The sequence below is a fragment of the Xenopus laevis genome, chromosome 2L, assembly GCF_017654675.1.
Source record: "Xenopus laevis strain J_2021 chromosome 2L, Xenopus_laevis_v10.1, whole genome shotgun sequence".
NCBI lineage: Eukaryota > Metazoa > Chordata > Amphibia > Anura > Pipidae > Xenopus > Xenopus laevis.
This window is the reverse complement of record NC_054373.1, coordinates 80,752,834-80,780,287: the sequence shown is the minus strand read 5'-3', so window position 1 is coordinate 80,780,287 and position 27,454 is coordinate 80,752,834. Positions and strand designations below refer to the sequence as shown.

The following is a 27,454-nucleotide window of genomic DNA, read 5'->3' as shown; positions in this document are numbered from 1 at the left end:
TTCCTGGTCGTAATATGACTGCGTCAGAAACGTGTCGCCCCAGGATTGGACGCCGGCGTCAGAATGTGCGTCGGCGTCAGGACGTCAACGGGAGGACGCCGGCGTCGGCGTCATGACGTCACTGCATCAAGTTTTGGCGCCAATTTTGGACTATTTATTTCCAATTGCCCTTTCTGTCCTTGCCCAATTATAGGTCTATCTTGTATAGTTCCTGGGTGTGATTCTTGATATTCTGCTTATTCGTGTACCGACTTCTTGCCTGTTTTCATCGATTCTGATCCTTGCTGCCTGTACTGACCATTTGCCTGATTACGACTATTCTTCTGATAAATCCTTTTGTACCGCGAACTTGGTGTTGTTGTCTCCTCCTTGGTCCACACTACAACAGAGCCTTCGGGCCCTGACACCTACATTGAGGCTCTGTTTGGCAGTACACCTGGTTTTTATGCAACCAAAACTTGTCTCCAAGCCTGGAATTCAAAAATAAGCCCCTGCTTTGAGGCCACTGGGAGCAACATCCAGGGGGTTGGAGAGCAACATGTTGCTCACGAGCTACTGGTTGGGGATCACTGCTCTAAAGCAATGTGGATTGATATTGAGATCCCATTGTGCTTTACGGGCAGCTACCATATACCATCTACTTAGTACCTTGTAGCTGGTTTCCTTGGCGTATATGTTGAGAAACCTATAATTGGTTTGTTCTATTGTTTGTATCCAGTAAGTTTTTTCCATATCTAGTTGGAGTTCCTGTGTCCAATCTTGGATATATTTGAGTTCCATTATAGGTATAGTATTGGTTAGGTAGATATACAATGGCCCAATCAATCTCCTAGATGAGGGATATTTTAAACAGTATGTTTCATATAGTGTGTTGGATCGTGTAAGTAGGTCCATATCCAGTTACTTTATATAGTGACTTATTTGGCAGAATCAAAATTGTTCTATATCTGGAACCCGGTGTTTTTGTTGAAAGGTATGCCAGTCAGTAAAGTTGTCTTGTATTAGATGATAAATCTTAGTAAATCCATTGTCAATCCACCATTTAAATTGCAGTGCGGACATACCAGGTGGAAATTTAGGATTGCAAAAAAGTGGAGAAGCTGGGGTATGTGGTGATATAAGCTTGTGTTTATATGTAATCTTGTCCCAGGATTTTAGAGAGAATTGTATTACTGATGATTTGTAGGGGGTCGGGAATTTTTGTCCATCCATAAAACATGTTGTAGGTTTAATGATGAGTAAAGTGCATTTTCTATCTCCACCCACACTGGAGGATTTTCCAGTATGTGCCATTTAGTTAGTTGTATAGTACTGTGGTGTGGAAGAAGTTGGTGTAGTTTGTGACTCCCAGTTCACCTTGTATTCAATGTCGAAATACAATTGCTTTTGCAGTCCTTGGTTTGATTTTACCCCAGAGGAACTTCTGACTCACTTTTTGTAATTTGTCAATCAATGACGGTGGTGGAGAGCTTGGCACAGTTTGGAACAAATATAGGATTTGTAGGTGTGGTAAGATTGCCGTTTTTTAAGATGAGGCCTTGCCAAACCATGATATATTATTTACCCCAGGTTTCAAGATCTTTTAAGAGGTATTTAAAGGTGGTGGTAGATTGCTTCCCAATGCTGTAGATTTAGCTGGATTACCAGAAAGTCCAGAATTTTTACTAAATAGGTCTTGAACTCCATATAAGTTGGGTAGAGAGGCCATTGGTTTTGTTATTGTTAGTAGTATGTCAACTTCATATTGGCAGCATTTATATTCAATATTACCAACAGTTAGGCCTGAGATATCAATACACTGTCTGATAGCTTGACTGTGAGGCTCAATACATAGGGCAAATAAAAGTGGGGAGAGGGGACAGCCCTGTCTTGTACCCCTTTGTATAGGAATAGGTTCCGATGTGAAATTCATATATTTAATTTTAGCACATGTATTACAGTACATAACAAACACATGATTTAGGAAGCTCATAGGAAATTGATATTGTATCAGAATTTCTTTTAGGTAAAGCCAAGAAATGGAATTGAATGCTTTCTCTAGGTCCAGTGAAAGGGACACCATCTGTGTGCCCCTTTCCCTGGCCGTACATAATAAATTCACTACCCTCCGCACATTGTCACTAGCTTGACTGGTAGGCATAAAGCCAACTTGATCTTTATGTATAATACTTGTTATGAAATTATATATTCTAGTTGCATATATCTTAGCAAGAATTTTTAGATCAAGATTAAGAAGTGACATTGGCCTATTGGTAGGATCCTTTGTTGGTTTAGGGATAGCAGAAATATAAGCACTTAATGTATCCGGGCAGAAATTGTCCTTTTTTCCTATACCAGCAAAATGAGAGCATAACGGAGGTGCTAATATCTTTATAAAGGTTTTGTAGTATTTTGCACTTAGGCCATCTGGGCCTGGTGCTTTAGAGTTTTTAAAGTTTTTTATTGCGGTTTGTATTTCATCAATTGTAATTGATTTTGCCATGTATTCTTGTTGGCCCATTGTTAGTGGTGTGAGGGCTAATTGTTGTAGGTATGTTCTACACTTTGTTTGAGATTGTTTGTGTTTGTTCATAAAACTTTTGGTAAAATACCTGAAATCTATTTACTATATCTTGTGGGTGTGCAGCGGGGTTGCCTTCTAAGTTTATACATTTTTGTATAGGTATAAATCCTGTCTTACCCTTCAGTTTGTTAGCCAGGAGTGTTGGCCTTATTATCCTTTTGATAAAATGTTTGTTTAGTCCAACTAAGTTTCTTTTCTGCTTCATTCATTAGACACATATTTAGTTTGGTGTCTTTTGTTTTAATTTTTTGTGTTCAATAGCGAAGGGTTGTTTATATTGATTTGCTCTAGGGAGCGAATTTAGTTTGTAAGATCCGTTATTAATTTTCCCCTTTGTTTTTTCCTTGAGCTTCCTACTTTCAATATTATACCTCTCATGTAGGCTTTATGTGCTTCCCATATTACTGACATTTCAACCTCGTTTGTTACATTTGTTCAATTACATTGTTCAATTCAGTTTCAAGTTCAGATACTATATTTGGTATGTTAAGCAAAGATTCATTAAATCTCCATAGTTTTTGCCAGTTTGTACAGATAAGCTCAGCAGCGTAACTAGAGGGGGGCGGGCCCTGGCGCGGGACGTGCAGCCGGGCCCTGCCCCCCTCCATACACCCTGAAACTGCTGTATTTACAGCCGCATTAGGTAAAAACACAGTGGTGCGCAAGCTGCCGGGGGGGCCCTGAGGGGGTGCGGGCCCTGGCCCAATCGCACCCCCTGCTCCCCCGGTAGTTACGCCACTGGATAAGCTTTTAAAAGTTGTTCTTACCTGGGAATGATCAGACCATGAGCAATAAGTTATGGTAACTTTTTGCATGTTCATAGCCAGTTGTTGTGAGCAAAATAAGTAATCAATTCTGGAATAGGTCTTATTCGGATGGGAATATAAACAATATTCTTTTGTAAAAGGGTTGCTCTCTTCTCTTCATTTAAACAGGCCTGTGTCAAGTTTGTTTATTAAAAAGGCAACACTTCGACCCCACCTGACCCTATAACCTCATACACCCTGTTATCCTAACATCTTGTTATCCTCTATTACTAACTTTCTTACACCATTAACCAGGCTTTCAACCAGCACAATTCTACAACTGTACTTGGCTCTGATGATATCCAGAATTTGTAAAACCTTCCCAGAATTAGTTTCCTACCTGCCTTGAGTCATTTTCTCCTGAATTAATCAAAATCACCTCAAAATGAACCTAACTAAAACAGGACTGATCTTTCCAACAAAAACTGGCGTTGTATCTCCATTTTACGATTTGTAAGGACTTCATGTTCATTAACCCTTTTAAGTCACATGTTGTTTAATGCTAATCTTACTCTTCCCTTTTCCTTCTCTAACTGTATTAATATCACTGGCAACCTGTAGCTTTTCCTACATACTATTCCAAATATCTGTCTATTTTTCTTCTATGCGCTCATCCCATGTGGCCTAGACTACGAGAGCTTACTATTAACTGGTCTCACAGTCTGCTAGAATTGTCCTGCTCTCCCCTATGATAGAACTTGCCCCTCCCCTGTTCAAATTATTATCATGCTCCCTGTCAAGCAAAGGATAACTTTAACTTAAGGATAACAAAAACCATCTACTAACTCTTAAAGCCCTTTATTCCTTTGCACCTCACTACAACTCTACAATATATATATGTTATTTGTTTCTCTTGGAGCCAATGTCTTTTGATACCACCCACATCAACTTCTACATCCTATTTATGTATAGAACTATGTAAATAAGTTAGTAGCTGTGGACAGGCCTCCCAACCGAGAACTCCACTGTGGGGTTGGTGAGTGACATTTTCTACAGCTTAATCTTCTCTTCCAAGGAATGTAGAGCCTGCGCAGCCTGGTCTGGTCTGGACCAGGCTTCAACATGCTCACCAACCTTGCTGCATTACTCTGCTTTTTCTGAACAGGTAAGCAAACAGGACAGTATTGGGGTGATTCTGGGGGGAGTAAGTAGCCCATCCAGGGAACCTAACTTATACACATACCTTTCATACTCTTTTTTTTTTTCTTTTTCTTGTTGTACATAGAGTCCTACGCATACCGGTTGGTCAGGTCTTGGGTTCAGGTTTACTCGTACTTAAGTTCATTGTGGGCAAGAAGTGCAAAGGAATATATGCACAGCATAGTGCAGACAAACTATGGACAAACTCACTGTGCACTGCATTTTAATGGGATTAAAAACCCATAAAAAAAGCTATTGTAAAAGAGTGCTTAAGAGTTTTTTATCCAAAGCATTAAGAAACATACACTTGTCACTTAGATTATCTTTCAATACCAAGAATCTCCAAGCTTTTTCACTTACCTCATGGCGAAACACAAAACCAGAGATGCCAGCAATCAACTCAGCCAAGAACACCAGGGATAAAAACATTGCATACTGCAAAATAGATTAAAAAATGTTACATTAAAAGTCTATTATAAATTCCATGTGTGGAACAGTTCACAAGTTTAAAGCAATAATTTTTTTTAACAAAAGCTTTTTACAAAATGTTGAATAAAAATAATCCAAAAAAAAAAAAAAAAAAACAGACAGGTTTTGATAACCACCTTTTTTTTAGCTCTGTGGGAGGAGAACAAAGCACTCTAAATCGCCATTCGAAGTGAATAAAAAGCATCATAAAATGCACAATCCTAACAAATGACAGGCTGATATGGTCTGAAAATGTAGCACTGTGCTTATCAGGAATTCCACTTCATTTTGAATGGGAGAAGATTTTAAGCATTATTTTTAAGTCCCGATGCAGCAACAGAATGTTTGGATGACAAAATGCTCACAATTATGAAAATCTGGCTTTACCATTTTGAAAAACCATTTTGATCCTACTTGTACTGACCCCTATATGAGATTAAATATATCACTGTAATATTTCCTTTAATCTTTTTCTTTTAAATGGTAATTAGCATTGCATTTAGTGCTTCCAGTATGGCAGGTTACCATGCAGTTTTTCATTTGAAGGAAGAAAATTGTTCATACCAGTTTTAGCATCCATGGGCTCCCACGACAGGTAGCAAAGCACCCAAAAAGGCCAAAGACGATGATTGTTGTTCCAGTTCCAATAAGGACATAAGGAGCATTTGTAGTGTTTTCAGCAATGAGGGATATATAGGTGCCTAAGGTGAGCTTTCCCCAAACACCGACTGATAGAAGGATAACTCCTGTGATCTAAAAGAAAGCAAATTATAAAACTAATGAGAAAGAAGTCAGGTACAAGCCTGGTACACATACAGGTATACTCTTGATATAATGAACTAAACACTTACAGGGGATTTAAGGCGAGAAAAAAGCATGCTGGTTTTGCTGCTAAAGAGCAAAACTATGCAAGCTCACAATCCAGTCTAGCAATCCGTAATTCTGATTAAGTTTGCAAATGTGTCGGACTACTTGTTTTCTGCTGAATAAAGCATCTTTTTCTGGAGTTCTGTGAGCGTGCATTAACTCACCCCAAGTTACTGGTCCTGGGCCATGGCACCCAGACCCAATAATTTTATGGATGAGTAGTGGTGTGAAAGATTATACTTTTGCTACATTTAGAGCGAAACAAAACACTGTAACTTGCAATCTCTGTGTTTGTATATGGCTCTACTCAGAACAATATTTTAAAGTTTTCCACTGTACAAAGTCTATGATAATTGCCCTGCCAAAACTCAGATGTCTGGATTCTGAGATGAACTGTCCAAATGTTCCAAACCACAGTCATACAGACTTTTACTGGAAAATTCTTAAATAAAAATACAAAAAAAACAATTGCTTAAGCAAGCATAGTATAAAATAGTATATTAGTATATTCCATCAAGGCCAATTTTTTTTTAAAAAAAAAAAAACACATCTGGAAATACTAAAAGGATCAATATCACAAAAAAATTACCTTACACTACTACAAACTGTTTGTTAGATTATAGCTTATAACCTGTTGTGTAGATGTGGGTTCAACCACTGAATTGGTAATAGGGCGAGAGGGCACACACTTCCACAGCAAATTACAAATAAAATCTGTAGAATACAAATGTTCAAGTACTTAACCAGGGGATAAAACAGGGTCAAAGGTCATTCATGGTTCTGCATAGAATTACAGAATAAAACTATTTCTCATTTAAGATATATGGACATTTGTTGCCAAATGGTACTTTATTTGTTGGTGCTGGTTGGACATATACAAACATAAATGTAAAAAAAAAACAACATTTTTTTTCTTTTCTCTTTATTCGGTAGGTATGGCCTTTCTCCCCCCAAGCAAAATACTGTCTTTTATAACAGTTAGGATTGACACGTGGACACCTCCGTGGTCAGCTTACGAAATACTTTGTAACAATCATGTAACTAAAAGTGTCTCAAGTGTGCAACAATTAGGTTCTGGTTGGCTATACTTTGTGCACCCAACTAGTTTTAACTGAAATTTGGGCATGATCTGCATTTTTTTGTATGTGTGTATGTATGTATATGTATATATATATATATATATATATATATATATATATATACACACATACATAATACACACATATAACATGGAGGTTGTGTATATATATATATATATATATATATATATATATATATATATATATATATATATATACACACACACAACCTCCATGTTGCCAGCACACTCGGTTCACATGCCTGGGTGCAGTATCCCACATATTTATCCAATCCAAATCCAATAAGGTCCGCACTCTCAGAACTTATATATATATATATATAAATATATATACACACAAACATACATATATCTTCACATAGACCAGTACTCCATTTCGTAGTGATTTCTGTTATTATGGGGCCCATTTACTTAGTTCAAGTGAAGGAATAGAAGAAAAAAAACTTCGAATTTCGAAAGTTCTTTTTGGCTACTTCGACCATCGAATGGACTACTTCGACGTTCGACTACGATTTGAACGTTTCGAACTAAAAATCATTTGACTATTCGACCATTCTACAGTCGAAGTACTGTCTCTTTAAGAAAAAACTTTGACCCCCCTAGTTCGCCACCTAAAAGTTACCGAAGTCAATGTTAGCCTATGGGGAAGGTCCCCATAGGCTTTCTTTTTTTTTTTTTTTTTGGTCGAACAAAAATCCTTTGATCGATGGATTAAAATCGTTCGATCGATGGATTAAAATATCGATGGATATTCGAAGTCGAAGGATTTAACTTCGACAGTCGAATATCGAGGGTTAATTAACCCTCGATATTCGACCTTAAGTAAATTGTTATTCATCCTTTAAAATGTTTTCATCCTTTAAAATGTTTTCATTTACTGTTATAGAGATATTTCTGTTTTCATGGGGAAGTCATCAACTGACACCAAGCTAATTTTAAAGGGGTTGTTTACCTTCCAATCAATTTTTCAGTTGAGTTGTTTTCAGAAATACTGTAAAGACTTTTTTCAATTGTTTTCCATTTTTATTTTTTTTACTGTTTTTCCAAAGTCTAAATATAAAGTTGAATGTACCTGTCTCTGGTGTTTCAATATTGCAGCTCAGTAATTCAGGGGCAGCCTATAAACCGTTACAATTTTGCTACATTTAGCAAAATGCAGTGGTATCTCTGGAGTATTAGCAACTATTGTATCAATTCTAACAGTTGCCTTTAATAAAACTTAGGGATTCTGCTCAGCAGGGACGAAGATAAGAAATATATCAACTGAATGCCACCCATGCTTAGAACCAAGTTAACGAATGCAATCATTAGTCTGCCAGTCAAGGGCCACAGCAACACTCCAATGTGCTCTTTGTCCAATGGGATTTTTAAACCTGTCCAAATGATAATTAGCTAATTTCCAGGCAGATATTGGTCAGTCAGGCCCAGCAGGGGGCCCATACACAGTCAATAAGCTGACATCTAGATCAGTCTGTGTACATAGTTACATATTTAAATTGGGTTGAAAAAAAGACAAAGTCCATCAAGTTCAACCCCTCCAAATGAAAACCCAGCATCTATACACACACCCCTCCCTACTATTAATTAAATTCTATATATCCATACTTATACTAACTATAGAACTTAGTATCACAATAGCCTTTGATATTATGTATGTCCAAAAAATCATCCAAGCCATTCTTAAAGGCATTAACTGAATCAGCCATCACAACATCACCCGGCAGTGCATTCCACAACCTCACTGTCCTGACTGTGAAGAACCCCCTACGTTGCTGAAAGTTCTTTTCTTCTAGTCTAAAGGGGTGGCCTCTGGTACGGTGATCCACTTTATGGGTAAAAAGGTCCCCTGCTATTTGTCTATAATGTCCTCTAATGTACTTGTAAAGTGTAATCATGTCCCCTCGCAAGCACCTTTTTTCCAGAGAAAACAACCCCAACCTTGACAGTCTACCCTCATAATTTAAGTCTTCCATCCCTCTAACTAGTTAAGTTGCACGTCTCTGCACTCTCTCCAGCTCATTTATATCCCTCTTAAGGGCTGGAGTCCAAAACTGCACTGCATACACCAGATGAGGCCTTACCAGGGACCTATAAAGAGGCATAATTATGTTTTCATCCCTTGAGTTAATGCACTAAATGTAGGAAACAACTATTACATCCTTGAAATATTTCAAGTTATTACTATACTATACTGTATTCCAAACTTCAGGTATGGGACTTGTCATGCAGAATGTTCAGGACCTGGGGTTTTCCATATAAAGGATCTTTCCGTGATTTGGATCTTCACACCTTAAATCTACTAGAAAATCATGTAAACATTAAATATACCCAATAGGCTGGTTTTGGTTACAATAAGGATTGATTATATCTTAGTTTGGATCATGTACAATGTACTGTTTTATAACAGAGAAAAAGGAAATCAATTTTAAAAATTTGGATTATTTGGATTAATTGGAGTCTATGGGAGCCTTTCTGTAATTCCAAGCTTTCTGGATAACGGGTTTCCAGATAATGGATCACATACCTGTAGCATCTTTATCTTAATATATATACCAAAATCAAAATAGAGATTGCTAAGACTTTGTTTTTGTAAAAACATTTAGCGAATACTTTGTATGTATTATGTGCACTATTATTAATGGATACACATTCACTGATTTTATCTGAAGAGACTTAGTGCTAATGTAGGGAATGCTGTATTGTCTGCTAAGGGTGAACAACGTGGTAAAAGCTTTTACTGGGTATGAATAATTTACAAATGAAATACAAGCTTTAAATAAAGCTGGGGAGACATTCTAATTCACTGAAATCAAACCTGCAGCCCTCCATCACTTGTAAACACCTATCTGCAATAGTTTGAGCTAGTCAGCCGCGAAGAAGTCCTAAGATTAAAATCCCTATCCTAAATGATCTTTCGAAAAAGTGGTATGAAAATCAGATTGTAAACTCAACTGGGACAGGGAATAAAGCAAATGATTAAACAGTTTATGTAGCAATAGTGAATGGTTCTGTGGCACTGCTAATTTAAATAAAGATAACAATTATATCCTAATGAAAAACAAACAGAACATCTCTAAATCCTTGAATTAGGGGTTAGACTATGAAGTCTTTGTAACACTTGGATTTAAAGGACAAGGAAAGCAGAATTCACTTTATGCCAATATGTTCGACTGCCCCCCCCGTGAATTCAATTACTACGTTTATTTCCTGGATGGGTGCTCCTCTGCAAAAATGCGTGAATCAAATTTCAACAGCAGCATTGCGAGACCATCTTACTGTGCTTCCTAGCTGCCTCTAAAACAGTTTTGTGAGATATACTAAAATCCAAAGTGATGCATGGGAAGATATACACTAGGGCAGTGTATTCTTTTCTCCACAAAGGAACACTGACTAGTGATGTGCACATGGGTGTCTGCAGAAAGGGGCAAAAGGGGCCGTGGCCCCACCCTGACTTCTTCAACTAGTTCCAAAAAATTGTTTGTAAATTTGATTCCCACCAACACAAAATGTTTTTTATACTTACCCCAAGGCAAAACGTAACATATTTTACTCACACAGGGATATCAGAAGGGACTAAGGAGGATTTGAAGGGAAGCCTGAAGTTCCAGTAATAAAGTTAATTGGTAAGCAGCAGCTTACCTGTAGCATTTGCAGACGATTGGCTGAGTTAAGTACATGCAGGTAGTAGGTAGTGTTCACTGGCTGTTGCCATGTTAGTAGAAGGGCTTAGGATGTTCCTGATAACTGAATTATGTGAAGATCAGTTTTTAACTAAAACTTCCACCTATGCAGAGTACAGAGGATTAGCACTAAATAACAATAACAGTTGTAAATGTTTTCCTAAATGAAAATGAATTGAGCTAGGAGTGTATTCATTTATTACCATATTATGCATAATTAGGTACTCTACTGTATTGTCACGAAAAGTTAATCTTCATGCTACCCTATGTGATATTAGCTTACCTGCCCCCCACTGGACAATTTTCTGCAGAAGCTGCATGGATGTGTGGGTAGGCCAGAAACCTGTGGGTTTTGCACCCAGAGGTGGGTCTAATTCACAGCCACTTGCCCACTCCCACAACTAATCCATGCCAAGTCCCACAAGCGATGGGGGTTTGTGCTTCTTCATATACTCCTGCGTGCCCTGCCCACTCCAACAAAGCACCCCTGAAAATCCCCATTTATTGCAAACTGCCTGATCTCATGATAAAATGATGTTTGTATTTTCACGTGATTAAGTGATTCAAATGAATTTTTAAATTCTCAAACTCTTTCAAAAGCGGTCTTTAACTTGACGCTGGCTGCCACTCAAAATCTTAAAACTTATATGGAGTGAGACTTAAGACATATTTGTGGGGAATTCTTAATTAAAATATAACTTTAATCAGACACTACCTAAAATCGTATATAATTGAAGCCAGTACCTTAAGCGTCCCATATTAATACTACTTAAGGTTTTTATTATGTTTTGTCTAACAGAAACCTGTCCAACTTGCAGCTGACCAAAAGGACGGCAAAAGTCTGAAGCCTCAGACAGGGAAATATCTGTGGTTATTAAAAGAAAAATAGGTCTACATTGTAAAATGAGTTTGGTTAACATGCCACATTTGCTAAATGTATTTAATTCTGACTTTAACCACTTGTTAGCGGTCTACAAGGTGCTGAATAGACAAATACACAAATTCAGAAAACACAGCAATGCTAAAAGGATTCTTACGGTACAAAATTCTGTATTGGGATTGGGATCTAAAAAATAAATTGCATCAGATCCTCCCAATAAAACAACTACACTCAGAGTTCGCTTAAAAGTAACAAGTTTTGCCAGACTGAACAGCATTGCCTGATTCCTAGTGACATGTCTTCTAATGAGTGTGTATCTCCATAAGCTAGGAACTGGTAAGTTTTGTCAATGATTTCCACCTACCATGGGGGCTTAAAGTGGACCTGTCACCCAGACATAAAAATCTGTATAATAAAAGTCCTATTCAAATTAAACATGAAATCCAAATTCTTTTTTTTATTAAAGCATTAATAGCTGTTGTAAATGCAAATGCAAAGTCTCAGCTGTCAATCAAATATTGTCTGCCCCTCTTCTATGCCTTAAGCTGGCCACAGACACAAAGATCCAATCGTACGAATCCTCGATTCGTATGATTTTCGGCCCATGTGTGGAGAGTACCGACATTTTTCGTCCCATGGAGATTGGTCATTAGGCTGATCAGGCAGGTTAAAAGATTTGTCGGTTGACGATAATATCTCTGATTTCATTGCCGATCTGACGATATGTGATATGTGAGCTTCCCAGTAGAATTTGTCAGCCATACTTTTGCACGATTGCTGTGACGGGCTGGACATTGGCTGGTTTGTTCTCTTTGCTGCTTTATTTTATCTGAATGGTAAGTGGCAGGTCGGGAAAGGGCACCGAACGTTCGGCCGATATGAAGGTAAAATCTGCACGTCTATGGCCACCTTTAGGCATAGAGGTGTGGCAGGCAATTACTTTCACTTTCCATTCGGCACTTACTAGAGGTCGCTGCACTCCCCCTCTCTCTTTACCATTTAATTGTGTAACTGTGTAACAGAGTCTTCCACCTATGCGGAGTACAGAGGAGTACATGGGAATGGACATCACGGGGATGGTCTCCCATTATGGTGCACAAACTAGATTTTGAGTAGATACAAGGCTTGTCTTAACAGCGTCCACAAAATGGCTTCTGGCTGCTTGCTATAATTATGAATTCCCAGACCGAAGGAAACAAGATTCAAATAATTTATATAGTTTAATTATTAATTTAACAATTTTTTTCAGATGACAGGTCCCCTTTAAGTCATTTTGAAAACAATGGCAATGTGCATTGGGCAATTGTGCAGGACATCAGGCCATATTCTTCCTTAAATGTGCATTGCCATTGATAATACATCTCTTTGAGACATTAGCCTAAAAATAAATTTCTGGGTCAACTTCTTTTATTTCCCGATCCACTATATGCAGAAATTATTTTATATTCGATGATGTATGTGTCATTACAATCTGATGCAGTATAAATCCTATCTGACAAACACACTGTGTTTACACAGCAGTATTTACAATATAAGAAATCCTGCCCAAATAGGGATTAACCTGATCCTCTAATCCCCATCCTCCTCATTTTCTGCTATTACTAAAGATATACTGCTGTTCACTAAATCGGCCACAGTCAGACCTATATTATGGGCAATGATTTTTTTTTTTTTTAAATGCTCGGAAATTACAATTATAATTTACAGGTACTAACATATTTACTTTTATCATTATGATTTTATCAGAGTTAGCTGCAGATAAAATTTCCATTCAATGTTATAGAACACAGATTGTGAACATACAGTAGCTATTTGTGTAGGTATGGGACCCATTAGATAATGAATCTTTCAGTAATTTTGATCTCCAAACATTAAGTCTACTTAAAGTCATATAAACATTAATTAAACCCAATAGGATTGTTTTGCCTCTAGTAAGGGTTAATTATATCTTAGTTTGGATCAAGTGCAAGGTACTGTTTTACTATTGGAGAAAAAGGAAATAATTTTTAAAAATTTGGATTTAGATAAAATGGGAGGGTATGGGAGACAACCTTTCTGTAATTTTGAACTTTCTGCTGATTATTATTATCTTTATGTTTTTAGAATAGAAGAGGAAGCTGTAGTCCATAGAGGGAACCCATGGGGTCCCCTAGGTTGCTACTTTCATGCACCATAAATGACAATGGTATGCAATGTTTGTGAACTCACTCCATCCAAATTTGCATCAGAAATGAGCGACCTTAGTTTATGAAATGCAAAGTCCAAGGCAAGGTTGCCCTCTATTTAATACCTGCCTCTGCCTGCCCTTATAGGTGGTCAATATCATGCCATTTGAATCGCATATAATTTAGATGGTGTCCTAATCAAGTGCTACTCCTTAAAGGAAAACTATACCCACAAAATGAATACTTAAGCAACAGATAGTTTATATCATATTAAGTGACATATTAAAGAATCTTACCAAACTGATATATATACTAAAGAAAATATTGTCCTTTTACATCTCTTGCCTTAAACCACCATTTCGTGATGGTCTTTGTGCTGCTTCAGAGCATACCTCCCAACTGTCAATTTTCGGAGGGACAGCCCCTCTTTTGATAGCTCAACCTGCAGTCCCTCATTTGTACTCAAAAGTCTGTATTCTCTCTGCACTGAACAGCCACAAAAAGAAACAAAGTTTATAACTTAATTGGCTTTCAGCAGAGAATATAAAACAGCTAACAGGTGCAAATAAGATACTTTGTAACAATTTTGAGACACAAAAAAAATTTTTAGATAAGGAGAATTATTTTCAAACTTTCATAATCTGCCAAATTTTGTAAAATGAACATGGTAATTAGGGGGCGTGGCCACAGAAAGGGGCATGGTAAAAATTCACTCCGCTAATTGTGGAAAAAAAAATTTTTCCCTCTTTTTACTTCCGAAATGTTGGGAGGTATGCCTCAGAGATCACCTGACCAGAAATACTACAGCTCTAACTGTAATAGGAAGAAGTGTTGAAGCAAAAGACAGAACTCTGTCTGTTATTTGGCTCATGTGACCTAACAAGTAAAATTTGTTTGTTTGGCATGTTTGTGTGCACAGTGAATCTTATGATCCCAGGGGGCTGCCCTTATTTTTCAAAATGGCAATCTTCTATTTATGATTACCCAATAGCACATACTACTTAAAAAGTATATTATTATGAAAATGGTTTATTTACATGAAGCAGGGTTTTACATATGAGCTGTTTTATGCAATATCTTTGTATAGAGACCTACATTATTTGGGGGTATAGTTTTCCTTTAAATAGCAGGTGCAACTTGACCCAAATGTATGCAGTTCCATAAACAATCCGATGCAGATCTTTGTGCCAGTTTACAGTGAGCACAATTATGCACTCGCTTATATCTGATGAAGGCTTAATAAAATAAGAAGAAATAAAACTTCTTGTCCAACACACAACACATTAGGCTTTTAAAGAATGCTGAGTAGCAGCAGGTGCAGGCTACAGAAACTATGAATTGTTCTATACAGTAATATTATATTCCTATTCAAACCTACAAAAAAGTGCAGAATTCTTGCCACATAAAACATTTCAGGATATTTTGAGTAACTACTAATAATTTCCCATCTATTAACCAAACCTTTAATAGAAACAGCACAGACTGTATGTGAATACACAAAATTGCTTACTACATCAGGCACAGCATACATTCATTCATCACAGGAATTCTTACTCCAATGCCATGGGCACCTGTCCCCCTTCCCTGCAGTTGTTTCCCACTGAAATAAATAGGAAATGCTCAGCCTAGGGCAGACACTAGTACTGTTAGGTGCTAGTCCTTTACTATAAAAATAAATTATATATTAATTGTATTGGAAGGTTTAACCCTACATAGGCAAAGAAAATATGAATGCATGTGACACACATCCAAAATTACAACAACTGGAATTCCCAGAGTTTTATTAGGCCAGTTGAATTGGGCCAGTGGGAAAAAACACAGTGGGCCCTGCCAACCAAGACTCGATCCCTGCCTGCCCTCCTCCATCACTTCACCATCTGTCCTCCCTACCCAGATTGCAGCAGAAGTAAGTTAAGGTGCACAGGATTGGGGGCTAGAAGAGCCAATCCATGTGTGAACAGGTGGAAGCCCCTGGGATAGAATGATCACGGCTTAATTCCAAATCTTATTTTATGATGTTAGTCAAGCAAAATAAACTTTACTTACCATGTATTAAATTGATTACATTTTTTTTGCTGCCCAGTCGCAAACACAGCAAGCAGGGAGGAGCCATTTTGTGGACACTATTGTTAAGGCAAGCATTGCATCATGCAAAAACCCTTTTTTATGCCAGAATGAGGCACCTGATTCCTATGCCCATGCACTGGCTACAAAATTAGATAGTGAAGGAGGGAAGGGAATTTGAGAAGTACAGTGACATCTAGGAAGTGCAGAATATAAAGTGAAAGTAATTACCTGTCCTGCCTCTATGCCTAAGGTGACTGGTTCCCATTAAAGGGGTAGTTCGCAGTGATAAAATCAGCCTTCTTTACATTTAAAGCATTACCTGGAGCAAATATCAATTTGCATCCATTAGTAGAAATAGAAATTGGTGAAGATATTCACCGCTAATGTTGCTTGACTTCTATCTATGAGAGGACCTTCACACAGAGGGGTTACCGACGCACATACCCTATTGGCTGATGCCACCTCTCCCTTCAGCACTGCATTGTTAGCAAGTTAAAGGGATACGGTCATGATCTTTATGGTGTATTTTTTATTCCTAAATTACACTGTTTACACTGCAAATAATTCACTCTGCATATAAAATTAAATTCCTAATCCAACACTAGTATTTTTTTCAGTTGTAATATTGCTTTGTATTCTGCCATCTCAGGTCATTTTGCCTGGTGATGTGCTTTCAGAAACAGCCAGTGCTGCACTATGGAACTGCTTTCTGTTTTGACTAGTGTTTCTCCTACTCTATTTAACTGAATGGGGTAACAGTGGGATATGAGTTTTTACTATTGATTGTTGTTTTAATATCTACCAGGAAACTATTATCTGATTACCTTGCCATTGTTCTGTTGTTAGTCTGCCTGGGGGGTGGGGGGGGGGATTAAGGGAGGGACAGTGATATCACTCCAACTTGCAGTGTAGCAGTCTCATGACTGGGGCAACTGAGAAACTAACAATATGTCTAGCCCCATGTCAGATTTCAAAATTTAAATATAAAAAAAAATTAGTTTGGTCTTTTGAAAAATGGATTTCAGTGCAGAAGTTGGCTGGGACGAAGTGTAGTAGTAAAAGACAGAACGTTGTCCATTAATTGTCTCGTGAATTAACATGTACGTTTGTCCTTGGTTTGTTTGTGTGCACTGTTACAGTAATTGTATGGTCCCAGGAGGCAGCTCTTAATACTTAAAATGGCTGTAGGGAATTAGTGCAAAACCCTTGCACTTATCCCTGTAAGCAGAGATCAAACACAGAGCCTGTGTCTGTGTGCTGTAAGCTGTTACCTAGCAACCAACTGTTCAGAGCAGTAGGAAGTGACACAGAAGCTATTGACTGGCTGGCAGGAAAAGGAATTCACAGATACTGGCAAAAGAAGAAAGCCTGGCATAGAAAACTGCATGGTGAAAGAGGCCAGAGAGCTATCCTGTTTAAAGGGACAGTACCCTAAAGAAGCGCTTGAAAATAAAGAGACTGTTATTGAAAGGACATTAAGAGACTTTGTTTCTTTTAGTTAGATAGACAGATTGCACTAGCAAGTTAGATAGTGAGGCCCTATTGCCACCAATTAGGAGTGCTGCATGTATTAGGTGCTCATTTATTTTAGATAAACCGTTATTCAATTTAACCAATACTGTGTGTGTGTTATTACTGTTTTCCTAGTGGGGCCACCCGTAGGTGCATTCCGGATCCCACTAGGTGGAGGCACTGCGCTAGTAAGTACCAGGTACCCAGTCTCTTCCCATACCACTGCGGAGTGGCTCAGGTTTGTCCCGTGCCATCAGGTAAGCACCACACGTGGAGTGTAACACCGACAAAGGGGTGTCGAAAGGCTTACATGGCAATTTTCTATTTAGGATAGGGATGCACCGAATCCACTATTTTGTATTCGGCCGAACCCCCGAATCCTTTGCGAAAGATTCAGCTGAATACTGAACCGAATCATAATTTGCATATGCAAATTAGGGGTGGGAAGGAGAAAACATTTTTCACCTCCTTGTTTTGTGCCAAAAAGTCACGCAATTTCCCTCCCGCCCCTAGTTTGCATTTGCAAATTCGGATTCTGCCAGGCTGAAAAAGGATGAATCCCGAACCGAATCCTGGATGCAGTCCATACCTAATTTAGGATTACCCAGTGGCACATACTTTCCGAAAATAGTTCATTTTTTAGATTAAGCAGTCTTTTACATATCAGCTGTTTTATGTGATTTTTATAGAGACCAACATTGTTCAGAAGTATAGTTTTCCAGATTGAATCCAGAATTTAATAATGTGTCAAAGAATATGAAATATGCTTAACAAATGTCAGCAACAACAAATGAAACCATCCAAAGTCATGTCTCCAATAATGAGAAAAGCATTAGGTCATTGAAAATTAGCCACAAATGTATACACATCAGCTATTTTGTTTCTACAGTCTGTTCTTGTGGCTTATTAAAATGCAGAAGTTCAATCGTAGTGCTCAAAAATATTTTGTACCATTGTTTTGCTTTAGCCAGTAGGAACAGTGAGAGGGATATCTGAATGTATGCTCTTTCTTTGTTCAGCAGTAGAATGAAGATAATAAACCATTGATAACGAGAGACATACAGATCCAGATTATGCCTAGGGCAGGATTTCAGTAAGACCAACAGGACAAGAGTTCATTTGTTGAATAGAAGAGAACATACTTTGCTAATATTAAATAAAAGCAACCTCACTTCTAATAAGCATCTTTTGAGGCACGTTATCTTCCTTGCAGGCAACAGAGCCACAAGACTTTCTCTTACTTTACCATAAAAACTGAAAAGAAATCGAACACCTTCATTTTTCTCTGTTCCTTAAAAAATATTTTTCTGACGCAGAGCTCCTAACATTTTAACAATGGCTTTTATTCTACATCACTGGACACTGCAATGAACCTTCTTTTGTTTTGTTTGTGTTCACTAACCTTGAAAAATTTTCCTGGGAACAAAACAATTTATGTTACAAGAAAACTAATAATTTTAAATCGGTCATGAACAGATTTTTAAATGTATTGTACGTCTGCAGTCGCAGGGTACAATACAGCACTAAAATATCCTCCACAAACACATCATTATTTTAAACGCAGACCCCAGAGAGTTCATTTTATTTTTTTAATTACTAGGTTTTCCTCTTGAGCGAAAGAAGGCAAATAGGGAAACTGAAGCTACTCCTTGTTTGGTTCTTGTGAGGTAGCTAATTAGATTAGCAGCGCACAGAAAATCCCCTTGCTTAATGGACTCCTGCTAACAAAACAGATTACTAGTATACAACCCCTCACATCAACCTTTGTTGTGACTAATTAGCAACTTTGGCAAGCTCAAACATGGAGATGCTTAAATTTACTTTTTTAGCACAAGAAATAAAAACATAAGCCCTATTCTTTGCACTTGAAGAACAAGAGGCTTCACCTTTTTTAGATCAGGAATGTTCCTTCCTTTCTACTGTCTTTTTCAGAATACTGTCTGCCTTGAATATCAGCTTTTGGATCTTTGGCAATAGGTTTACTGGTCTTTTTAAAGGAAAAGTAACTCCAGCAAATTGAAATGGCACAAGCATTCTTTAAGCAGAGACCTCATTCCATCTGCGGGTCACGGGCAGCTTCCAATTTCTGGCTTTATAGAATTGCACCTGCCCTGTCCTTTTTATGAAGTCATCAGTGGGGCGGCATGGGTCTATAAATGGAGAAGGGAAGGAGGGTGTGGGTCCAGGTCGGATGCAGGTTTTCTCGATCCACACATCACTACCACAGAGGGCTGAAATCAGTCTGCTGAAACCCGAAGGCCAATTTCAGCCCCCGACCTCTAGCAAAATCCTCTTATCATCCTCTTCAGCGTTCGTGTTCAGAAGCCTTGTGTTGGCTCCGGCACGAACACACTGTGGATTTCTGTGAATAAATGAGAAACTTTGCATTTTTACCAGCAAATTCGTGCCAGAGCCTTCCAGACACTAAGAGAGAAGGAGATTCTGCTAGCAGTAAGGGGATGAAATCGGCCTTTGGATTTCAGCAGGCTGATTTCAGCCCTGTCTGGCCCTAGCCTTCTTTTTGGGTGATGTTCATGGGACTGGAGACTAGTTCTCATGGAAAGCACTAGAATACTTGGGCTGCACATTACGGAAGACCTTTTATTATAAGCCATGGGTGTGCAGTTTACCTCATATAAGGACCATTTCAATGCAAAGTACCACACCCTGCAACTGATTTAAGGAACAGTTCAGTGTAAAAATAAATGAAAAATGTTTCTAATATAGTTAGTTAGGCAAAAATCTAATGAATAAGGGTAGAACTACATGGGCATTTTGAAATCCTTCACCTCCCGTTCCGACGGGACGCGAGGAAGCTCAGGCATCGTGTAAGTAAGTAAGAAATGTCAGACGTTGCCTCAGTGTGCATCAGACACGGCACGACTGTCGGATGGAAACACGCGTGTAGTTCTACCCTAAAGGCTGGAGTGACTGGATATCTAATATAATAGCCAGAATCCAACCTCCTGCTTTTCAGCTCTCTAACGCTGAGTTAGTCAGAGACTTGAAGGGGGGCCACATGGGACATAACTGTTCAGTGAGATTGCAATTGATCCTCTGCATTCAACTCAGATTCAAAAGCAACAGTTATGTCCCATGTGCCCCCCCCCAAGTCACTGATTGGTTACTGCCTGTCACCAGGGTAACTAGTCAGTGGAAACCAAGAGAGCTGAAAAGCAGGAAGAAGTGTTCTGTTAGACATCCAGTAATTCCAGTCTTTATAGATTACATTTTTGGCTACCGTTACTAACTATATTAGAAACATTTTTAATTTTGCACAGCCTATTTACCCTGTTTTTATTTTTATACTGAACTGTTCCTTTAAGAATGTTAGCTGACAAAAACAAAAAGATAAAGATATAAAGATCATTATTACAAGCACTTTTAGTAATAGTTTTTTTATTACAAGACCATCATCACTAGCACTTATCCACTACTGGTAGAAAATCAATAAAGATATGGGGGGTCTTGTTTCATGCAATCTAATATTGGTACCACAATATAGAAGTGATGAAGTGAAATGCCTTATGATCAAAGAGAAAGCAGGAGGAGGCTTTAAAAAACACAATTACTTTGTGTCTTGGACTTCTCCAGGGATTTCTTCCAAATGTGTAGTTCAATCTTCCATATCAGTGCAGCAGTTTTAATTTATAATATACTGACAAACTGCTGGCAAACAGTGCAGCCAAGTGGGAAAAAGATTCATAAAAAAGTCTTGATTGTGAATGCAAACCCAGCAGTAAGCGGCCATCGCTCTGCACAATAATCATTTACTTTCTCTACAATATATTATTCAAAGCACAGCTTAAAACAAAACATCCATCCATAAGCAGCAAATATAGCAACAATACAAACAGGAAAGCATGTGTCTGAATAAAACTATTTGATTATGTTTCATTGCAATGTCCTACATCGTAATAACCATCCCCATTAAATAGACTAATGGCAGAGGATTCTGGGATTTGCCCCTACACAACCAAAGTCAAAGTGGTTCAAAGTTAAATGGCTTGAACATTTTTTAGCAAATTTTTTAATTTGAGGCCAAACCTGGAAAAGTAAAATGAAAGTGGCACAATTCACAATACCCTTTTATTTCATAGTGAAGTCTCATATAGTTTAATCATTATTAGGTGGCTATAACTATTTCCACAGTATATTTTTATGCATGAAAAGAATCAGCCTATTGAAGGTGTAACCAACAGTGGGTGTTTAAAGCAGAGATAGGAGAGGGCGGCATGGGGTGAGTAGACTTTCTTTCAGGATAAGAATGGCATGAATTTCCCCTGCAAGCAGATTTGCCATATGGCTGGCATTTTATTCCAATATTATTATAGAAACACAGAGATATGAAGGCCTGTATTTATAATTTTTCAGGAAAGGTGGGAACCCCAATATAACTGTGCTATTTATTATATTGCATGCATTGTTTCTATTTTATGTTTTTTTGTGTGTATGTGTGTCTTTAGGTTATAAGGCTGCACTGAAACCAACAAGCCTATACAGCGAGGGCCTCCAACCTTTTTTACCCATGAGCCACATTCAAATGTAAAAAAAGTTGGGGAGCAACACAAACATCCAGAATGTTCCTGGATGTACCAAGCAAGGACTGTGATTGGCTATTTAGTAGTCCCTACTTCCTGGTTTTCAGCTCTCTAACACTGGGTTAGTCAGTGACTTGAAGGGGAACCACATGGGACATAACTGTTCAATGAGTTTGCAATTGATCCTCAGCATTCAGCTCAGATTCAAAAGCAAACCGTTAACCATGTGGCCCCCCCTCAAGTCACTGATTGGTTACTGCCTGTTAACTAATGGAAACCAAGAGAGATGCAAAGCAGGAAGTAGTGTTCTAGCTATTATGTTATGTTATTTGTAACAAAGTACTTGAAGTACGTTGTTACGAAACGAGTTAGACCTTGGATGCTGCAATCAAATGTAATAATAAAGGTAACTATTCTTAAACTGAAGCTGAATTGAGTTATCCTTGACCTTCGGAGTGCGCTGCAACATTCTTTGGATTTTTGTGATTTGACTGCCTCCCTTAGCGACAGACTCAGGACAGCAACACCCGGGTCAATCTACATATCGGGTAAGCCAACAGATTTATTCTAACAATGAATGAATGACGAGAAGGCCAGTGAGAGGGTGAAATATTTGTGCAGGGCTTGGGGCCAAGTGCACCTGAGCCACGCAGACTGAACGGTGAGACGCAAAGGCCGAGCAAAAAAATAATTACATTGGGGAGAGTTCGATTCACTATGAAAATAGAAATCCGTAAAGGGTGCTGGACATCTATGTGTTTAAATGGAGCTAAACTCAACTGTTCAGAATTTTAGAAGCTGAAACTATTACTGATTTTATATACTAAATAAAGAGAACACTTGAGATTCCTTCAATTATTAGTTTCTTTTAACCACAGAAGTAGCACATAGGTTTAATACTTAACATGGGTTTAAGAAAACTACAATACATAGTATAGCACGTATTATAAAACAGAATTCTCATTTTAACAGGTCAGCACTGCTTGACTTGAAATGGAATGGTGAGAATGAAATGGCAGCCACGTATCTATACTGAGAGTAGGTGTCTCACTCTCACTACCCTGTGACCTTGCGCATATTATCAGTGTATCAACGTACAAAGTGCAATTAACTAGAATAAAATTGGTGGGTATTTTCTACAATGATTAATTATAAGCATTGTCTGGTTCATAAACAAGGAAACAATACCTGTTCTTTGCTTTGATAACACTCCAGCATCCGGGAGACATTCTCTCATGTTTAGATTTTGGTTCAATTATTAAATTCAAACCATTAGTACAGGATTTTCATTTATTATTTACTGTAATGTGATTTACCAGTCTTTTCTTCATATTGGTAGCCCATCTTTAATTTGTTTGACCCTTCTGTCCTAACTCTGAACAAGCACGAGAAAAATGCACATAAAACTGCATTCCCAGATCTGGTTACAAGGTACAGCAAATTATTGTGACAGGTACATGCAGTCTGGCCATCTGTAACTTCTAGAAGATTCCTGGCAGATATAACAAGTCTGCCTATGGGCACTTCTGAGAATCCTTCACTGCTTCAGGGCAATTGTTTTTTTAATCTTTGTACCATCTATAAAACAGATTACATTAACATAAAGCAGCCATAGCTTACATTGCTATACTTACCTATACCAATATCTAAAATACTAATCTGCTTCTGTTCTAGTGCTGGGTCGGGCTGGGCCGGTGGGACACCGGGAAAAAGCCGGATGGGCCCCGCCGGCCCAGACCCACTCCACACAGAGTGCTCTCTGAAAACTCCACCCCCCTGCCTGACGCACACCAGTACACGCTGGTGGGGTAGGATGCAGAGGGGCAGAGCTGGATTTACAACTGGGGACTGGAGCGAGGACTTTGATCGCCAGTCCACGTGGGCTCCCGCTGGCCCAGACCCACTCCACACAGACTGCCTGCACTCCAGACCCCCTTTCTGATCAAACAAATGACAAGCACTGGTAGGTGGCAAGAAGGTCTGGAAGAGCGAGATTTGTGGCAACCCCGGTGGGCCAGGACCCCCCCAGTCCGACACTGTTCCCTCTAATTTCTTCTCAGATATGTGCGGCGCGCAAAAAAAAAATATTTTGTGCGCAGGTCAGAATTAATGCAACATTTTGTGTTTTCACTCAAAAGTTTTTGTGTGCACCACAATTTCTATGCGCTGGCCTCATAATGTGTGTGGCCACGCACGAGCGCACAGCTTAGAGGGAACACTGCTTTGGATCCATGATTGTTTACTAAAATATTTACTACAGGTATTGGATCCATTATCCAGAAACCCATTATCCAGAAAGCTACAAATTACAGAAAGGCCTTCTCACCTAGACTCCATTCTATCCAAATAATCCACCTTTTTAAAAAATGATTTCCTTTTTCCACCTTTTTAAAAAATGATTTCCTTTTTCTCTGTTATAATAAAACAGTACCATGTACTTGATACAAACTAAGATATAATTCATCCCTATTGGAAGCAAAAGTTTGGGTTTACATAATGTTTACGTGATTGTCTAGAAGCCTTAATTACAGAAAGATCCATAATCGGGAAAATCACAGGTCCCAAGCATTCTGGATAAAAGGTCCCATACCTGTAGTAACATTTACTCTTGCAATCATGAATTTTGGTGACGCTTAAAATGAGGCATGAAAAAGTAGGTAAAAATAAATAAATAAAAGGGTCACCCTAGTCAATAAATCAACCATGATGAATAATGAGTATACAGAACAAATCGAAACCGCAGATAGACATTGTTGTAGTAAGTTTATAAGTCCGCCATATTTGTATATTTGAGTATCTGTAAAAAAATAAAAAACAAAAAAAATTTGATTCACTAGGATCAAAATATTTTTTACAACATAGGATGTAAAAACATTTTGTCATTGTCATGGTCAGTGTGACCCTACAGGGTTAGATACTTGGGGGGGAAAAACAGCTGTGGTTCTTGGAACTTCTAACAATTCACGTCTTGTTTGTTTTATAAATATCTGGAACTTAGTCCTCTAGAATTTAACTTGCAACTATTCAGTCAGGCAGGTGGGATACTTGGCAGCAAAGCTACTTTCTTAGAGCTCATAAGCAGGAAAATGGTAAAGTTTCTCTCTCTCTTGCAGTCTCTGTCGCCTTCCTAACTCCAAGTTCTGTGTTTTGAAGGCATGCTTGCTGTTTGGATTACATGCCAAACTACTGACAAACACAGTTAAAGCTGCCCTGCTGGTGTGCAGAGCACCATAGAAAATGGCTTTCAGCTTTATGAGCTGACCTTATGGGGAAAACTATTAAAAAGCGAAGTTTCCAATGAAACCATGCAGCATACAGATGTCAACGAGCCCTTAGCTATCCAAAGAGCATACTTCTAGGGCAGCTGCTGACCAAGACCCAAGTAAGTAAAAATGCAGCATTTTAATGCAGTACAAAAAAAAAAATTCTCAGGAGAACAATTAAAATAAACTTACTTTTGTTTTGGGGCTACAACCCTATCAAGAGCCAGCTCCACCAACCTGCACAACATCAAAATCATTACAATCTTAATTAAAAAATAAAATTATACGCAGTTATTAATTTTAACAGCTCAGCTACTGCATGTAAGAATTATGCACTCATGGTTGTAGAAACAGCAATAAAAAAGCATTTTCTTGTTATTTTGTATGCATGTTTATATATATACTCTTTTTATTACAGATATCTTCAAATAAAAAACTTTTGTATATAACAGTGAAAGATCCAGAGCATGCCCTGTGATTCTCCTTTACACTATTTTGGATTTGGCCGAACCCCCAAATATTTCGCAAAAGATTCTGCCAAATAATGAACCAAATCTGAATTTGCATATGCAAATTAGGAGTGGGAAGGGGGAAACATTTTTTACTGCCTTGTTTTGTAACAAAAAGTCATACAATTTCCCTCCCCGTCCCTAATTTGCATATGCAAATCCTGCTGAAAAAGGTCGAATCCCAAACCGAATCCTGGATTCGGTGCATCCCTACTTATTATCTACACTGCTAATTGGCCACAATACATATATTTTTAAATCAAATTAAATTTTAAAACCTGTTGAGTGCGGCCCATTGGATAGTTTACTTGCAACCAGGCAAGTTTCTTTCTGAATTAAAGAAGTGCTCCTCCTTGTGGTATTTATAAATATCAAGGTCACATTTTTTTTCAGTGTTAAAAAAAACACATGTGCAGTTTGTTTGTGTGTAGACAAATCTACTGCGTACTTGAGAAAGGCTTCAAAGGTTTCAGTTATAAAATTACATATGACATCTTTCTGGAGAAGCAAGCATAGAATCAGCTCAGAAGTGCAGACTGAACCTTACTCATTCATAAGACCAAGAACACATTGTGTTGCCAAACCTAATAATAGGCAGAAAGCATCAACTAAAGATATTCATTCTCCATAAGCCATAAAATATATGTGCGTGTTTTCCAAATAATGCAAGCGTCTGTTTGTGAACTGAATCCTGCAGACTCCATGACCACAAACATCTTACCAAAAGGTGAAAAGGATGTAATGAGGTGTAGGATTTCAGAGAAACATTTCACAGGCTGGCCATGGCTTGGGCTGAAAGGAATTAAGAGAGGGTGAAGTCTGCAGTATATACAAAGCTCTGCTGTTTTCTGTTGAATGTACTCAGCCCTGAAAAAGGCATCAATGTGGTGTGCAGCCGACATGGAACTCTCAAGCAGATGCTAATAAAATCTATTTTTAACACAACTGTGGAAAGTGGCCCTTTTTATAGGCGCAGTGACACTTCACATCATATATAGGAGTTCCAATAACATGAAGACTCTAAGTCAGCTAACACCTTGTGCAGATGTTGCAGAGATGACTTTAGAAGCAGCTGTGAAAGCCAAACTTGAACTGCAGCAGCAGCAAATCAGTGATTGAACATTTCACTGTGTGCCAAAATGTAGAACTACACAGTTTTCATTACGAGCTAATAACAGTATAATAAGAAAAGCTGGCTATACACCTACCGATAAAGTCTTGTACAATTTTCACCTCTTTGGTTGGCCCAATGATCACAACGAATATAATCTACATAGTTTGAATATTAGTTGGTTCTTTAATTGGATTTGAGTTGAAAATGTAATTTGCAAACTTGGACATTTCATCTGCCAATGCACTATGGACTGTAGTCCTTTGCATGGTGCATCTGCAGTGAGTCAAAAGGAGCTTGACTTAAATAAGTGAAACAGTGAAAAGGTGCCATACATGTACATATATGGGGATCCATTATCTGAAAAACCCGTTATCCAGAAATCTCTGAATTACGAAAAAGGCCATCTCCTATAGAGCCCATTTTATCCAAATAATCCAAATTTTTACTAAAATATAATTAATCCTTATTGGAATAAATACCAGCCTATTGGGTTTATTTAACGTTTACATGATTTTCTGGTAGATCCAAATTAAGGAAAGATCAGTATTTCGGAAAACCCCAAGTCCCGAGCATTCTGGATAACAGGTCCAATACCTGTACAGTATCTGTCTGTTTGGGCTGTCTATACCCGGAACCATAATGTCGGAATGGATGCAGACACATGCAGCGGATATCGATGCTGAAATTCTTGTGTTTCGGTGCAAACTCTTGTGTTTCTGCACCAAAATCCACTATATATGACATTAGCTTTTGAGAAACAGTTTCAAGGAAAAGTTTGTA

The 27,454-nt window shown here is 38.2% G+C and overlaps 1 protein-coding gene across 1 annotated transcript in view; it reads right to left on the bottom strand.

Annotated features, from left to right (window-relative positions):
- tspan7.L (tetraspanin 7 L homeolog) overlaps positions 1-27,454 on the bottom strand; it is a 68,906-nt gene that overhangs the window by 18,063 nt on the left and 23,389 nt on the right. Inside the window, 2 exon segments of the mRNA NM_001086823.1 lie at positions 4,870-4,944; positions 5,542-5,730. Coding sequence (NP_001080292.1) covers positions 4,870-4,944; positions 5,542-5,730 — 264 coding nt within the window.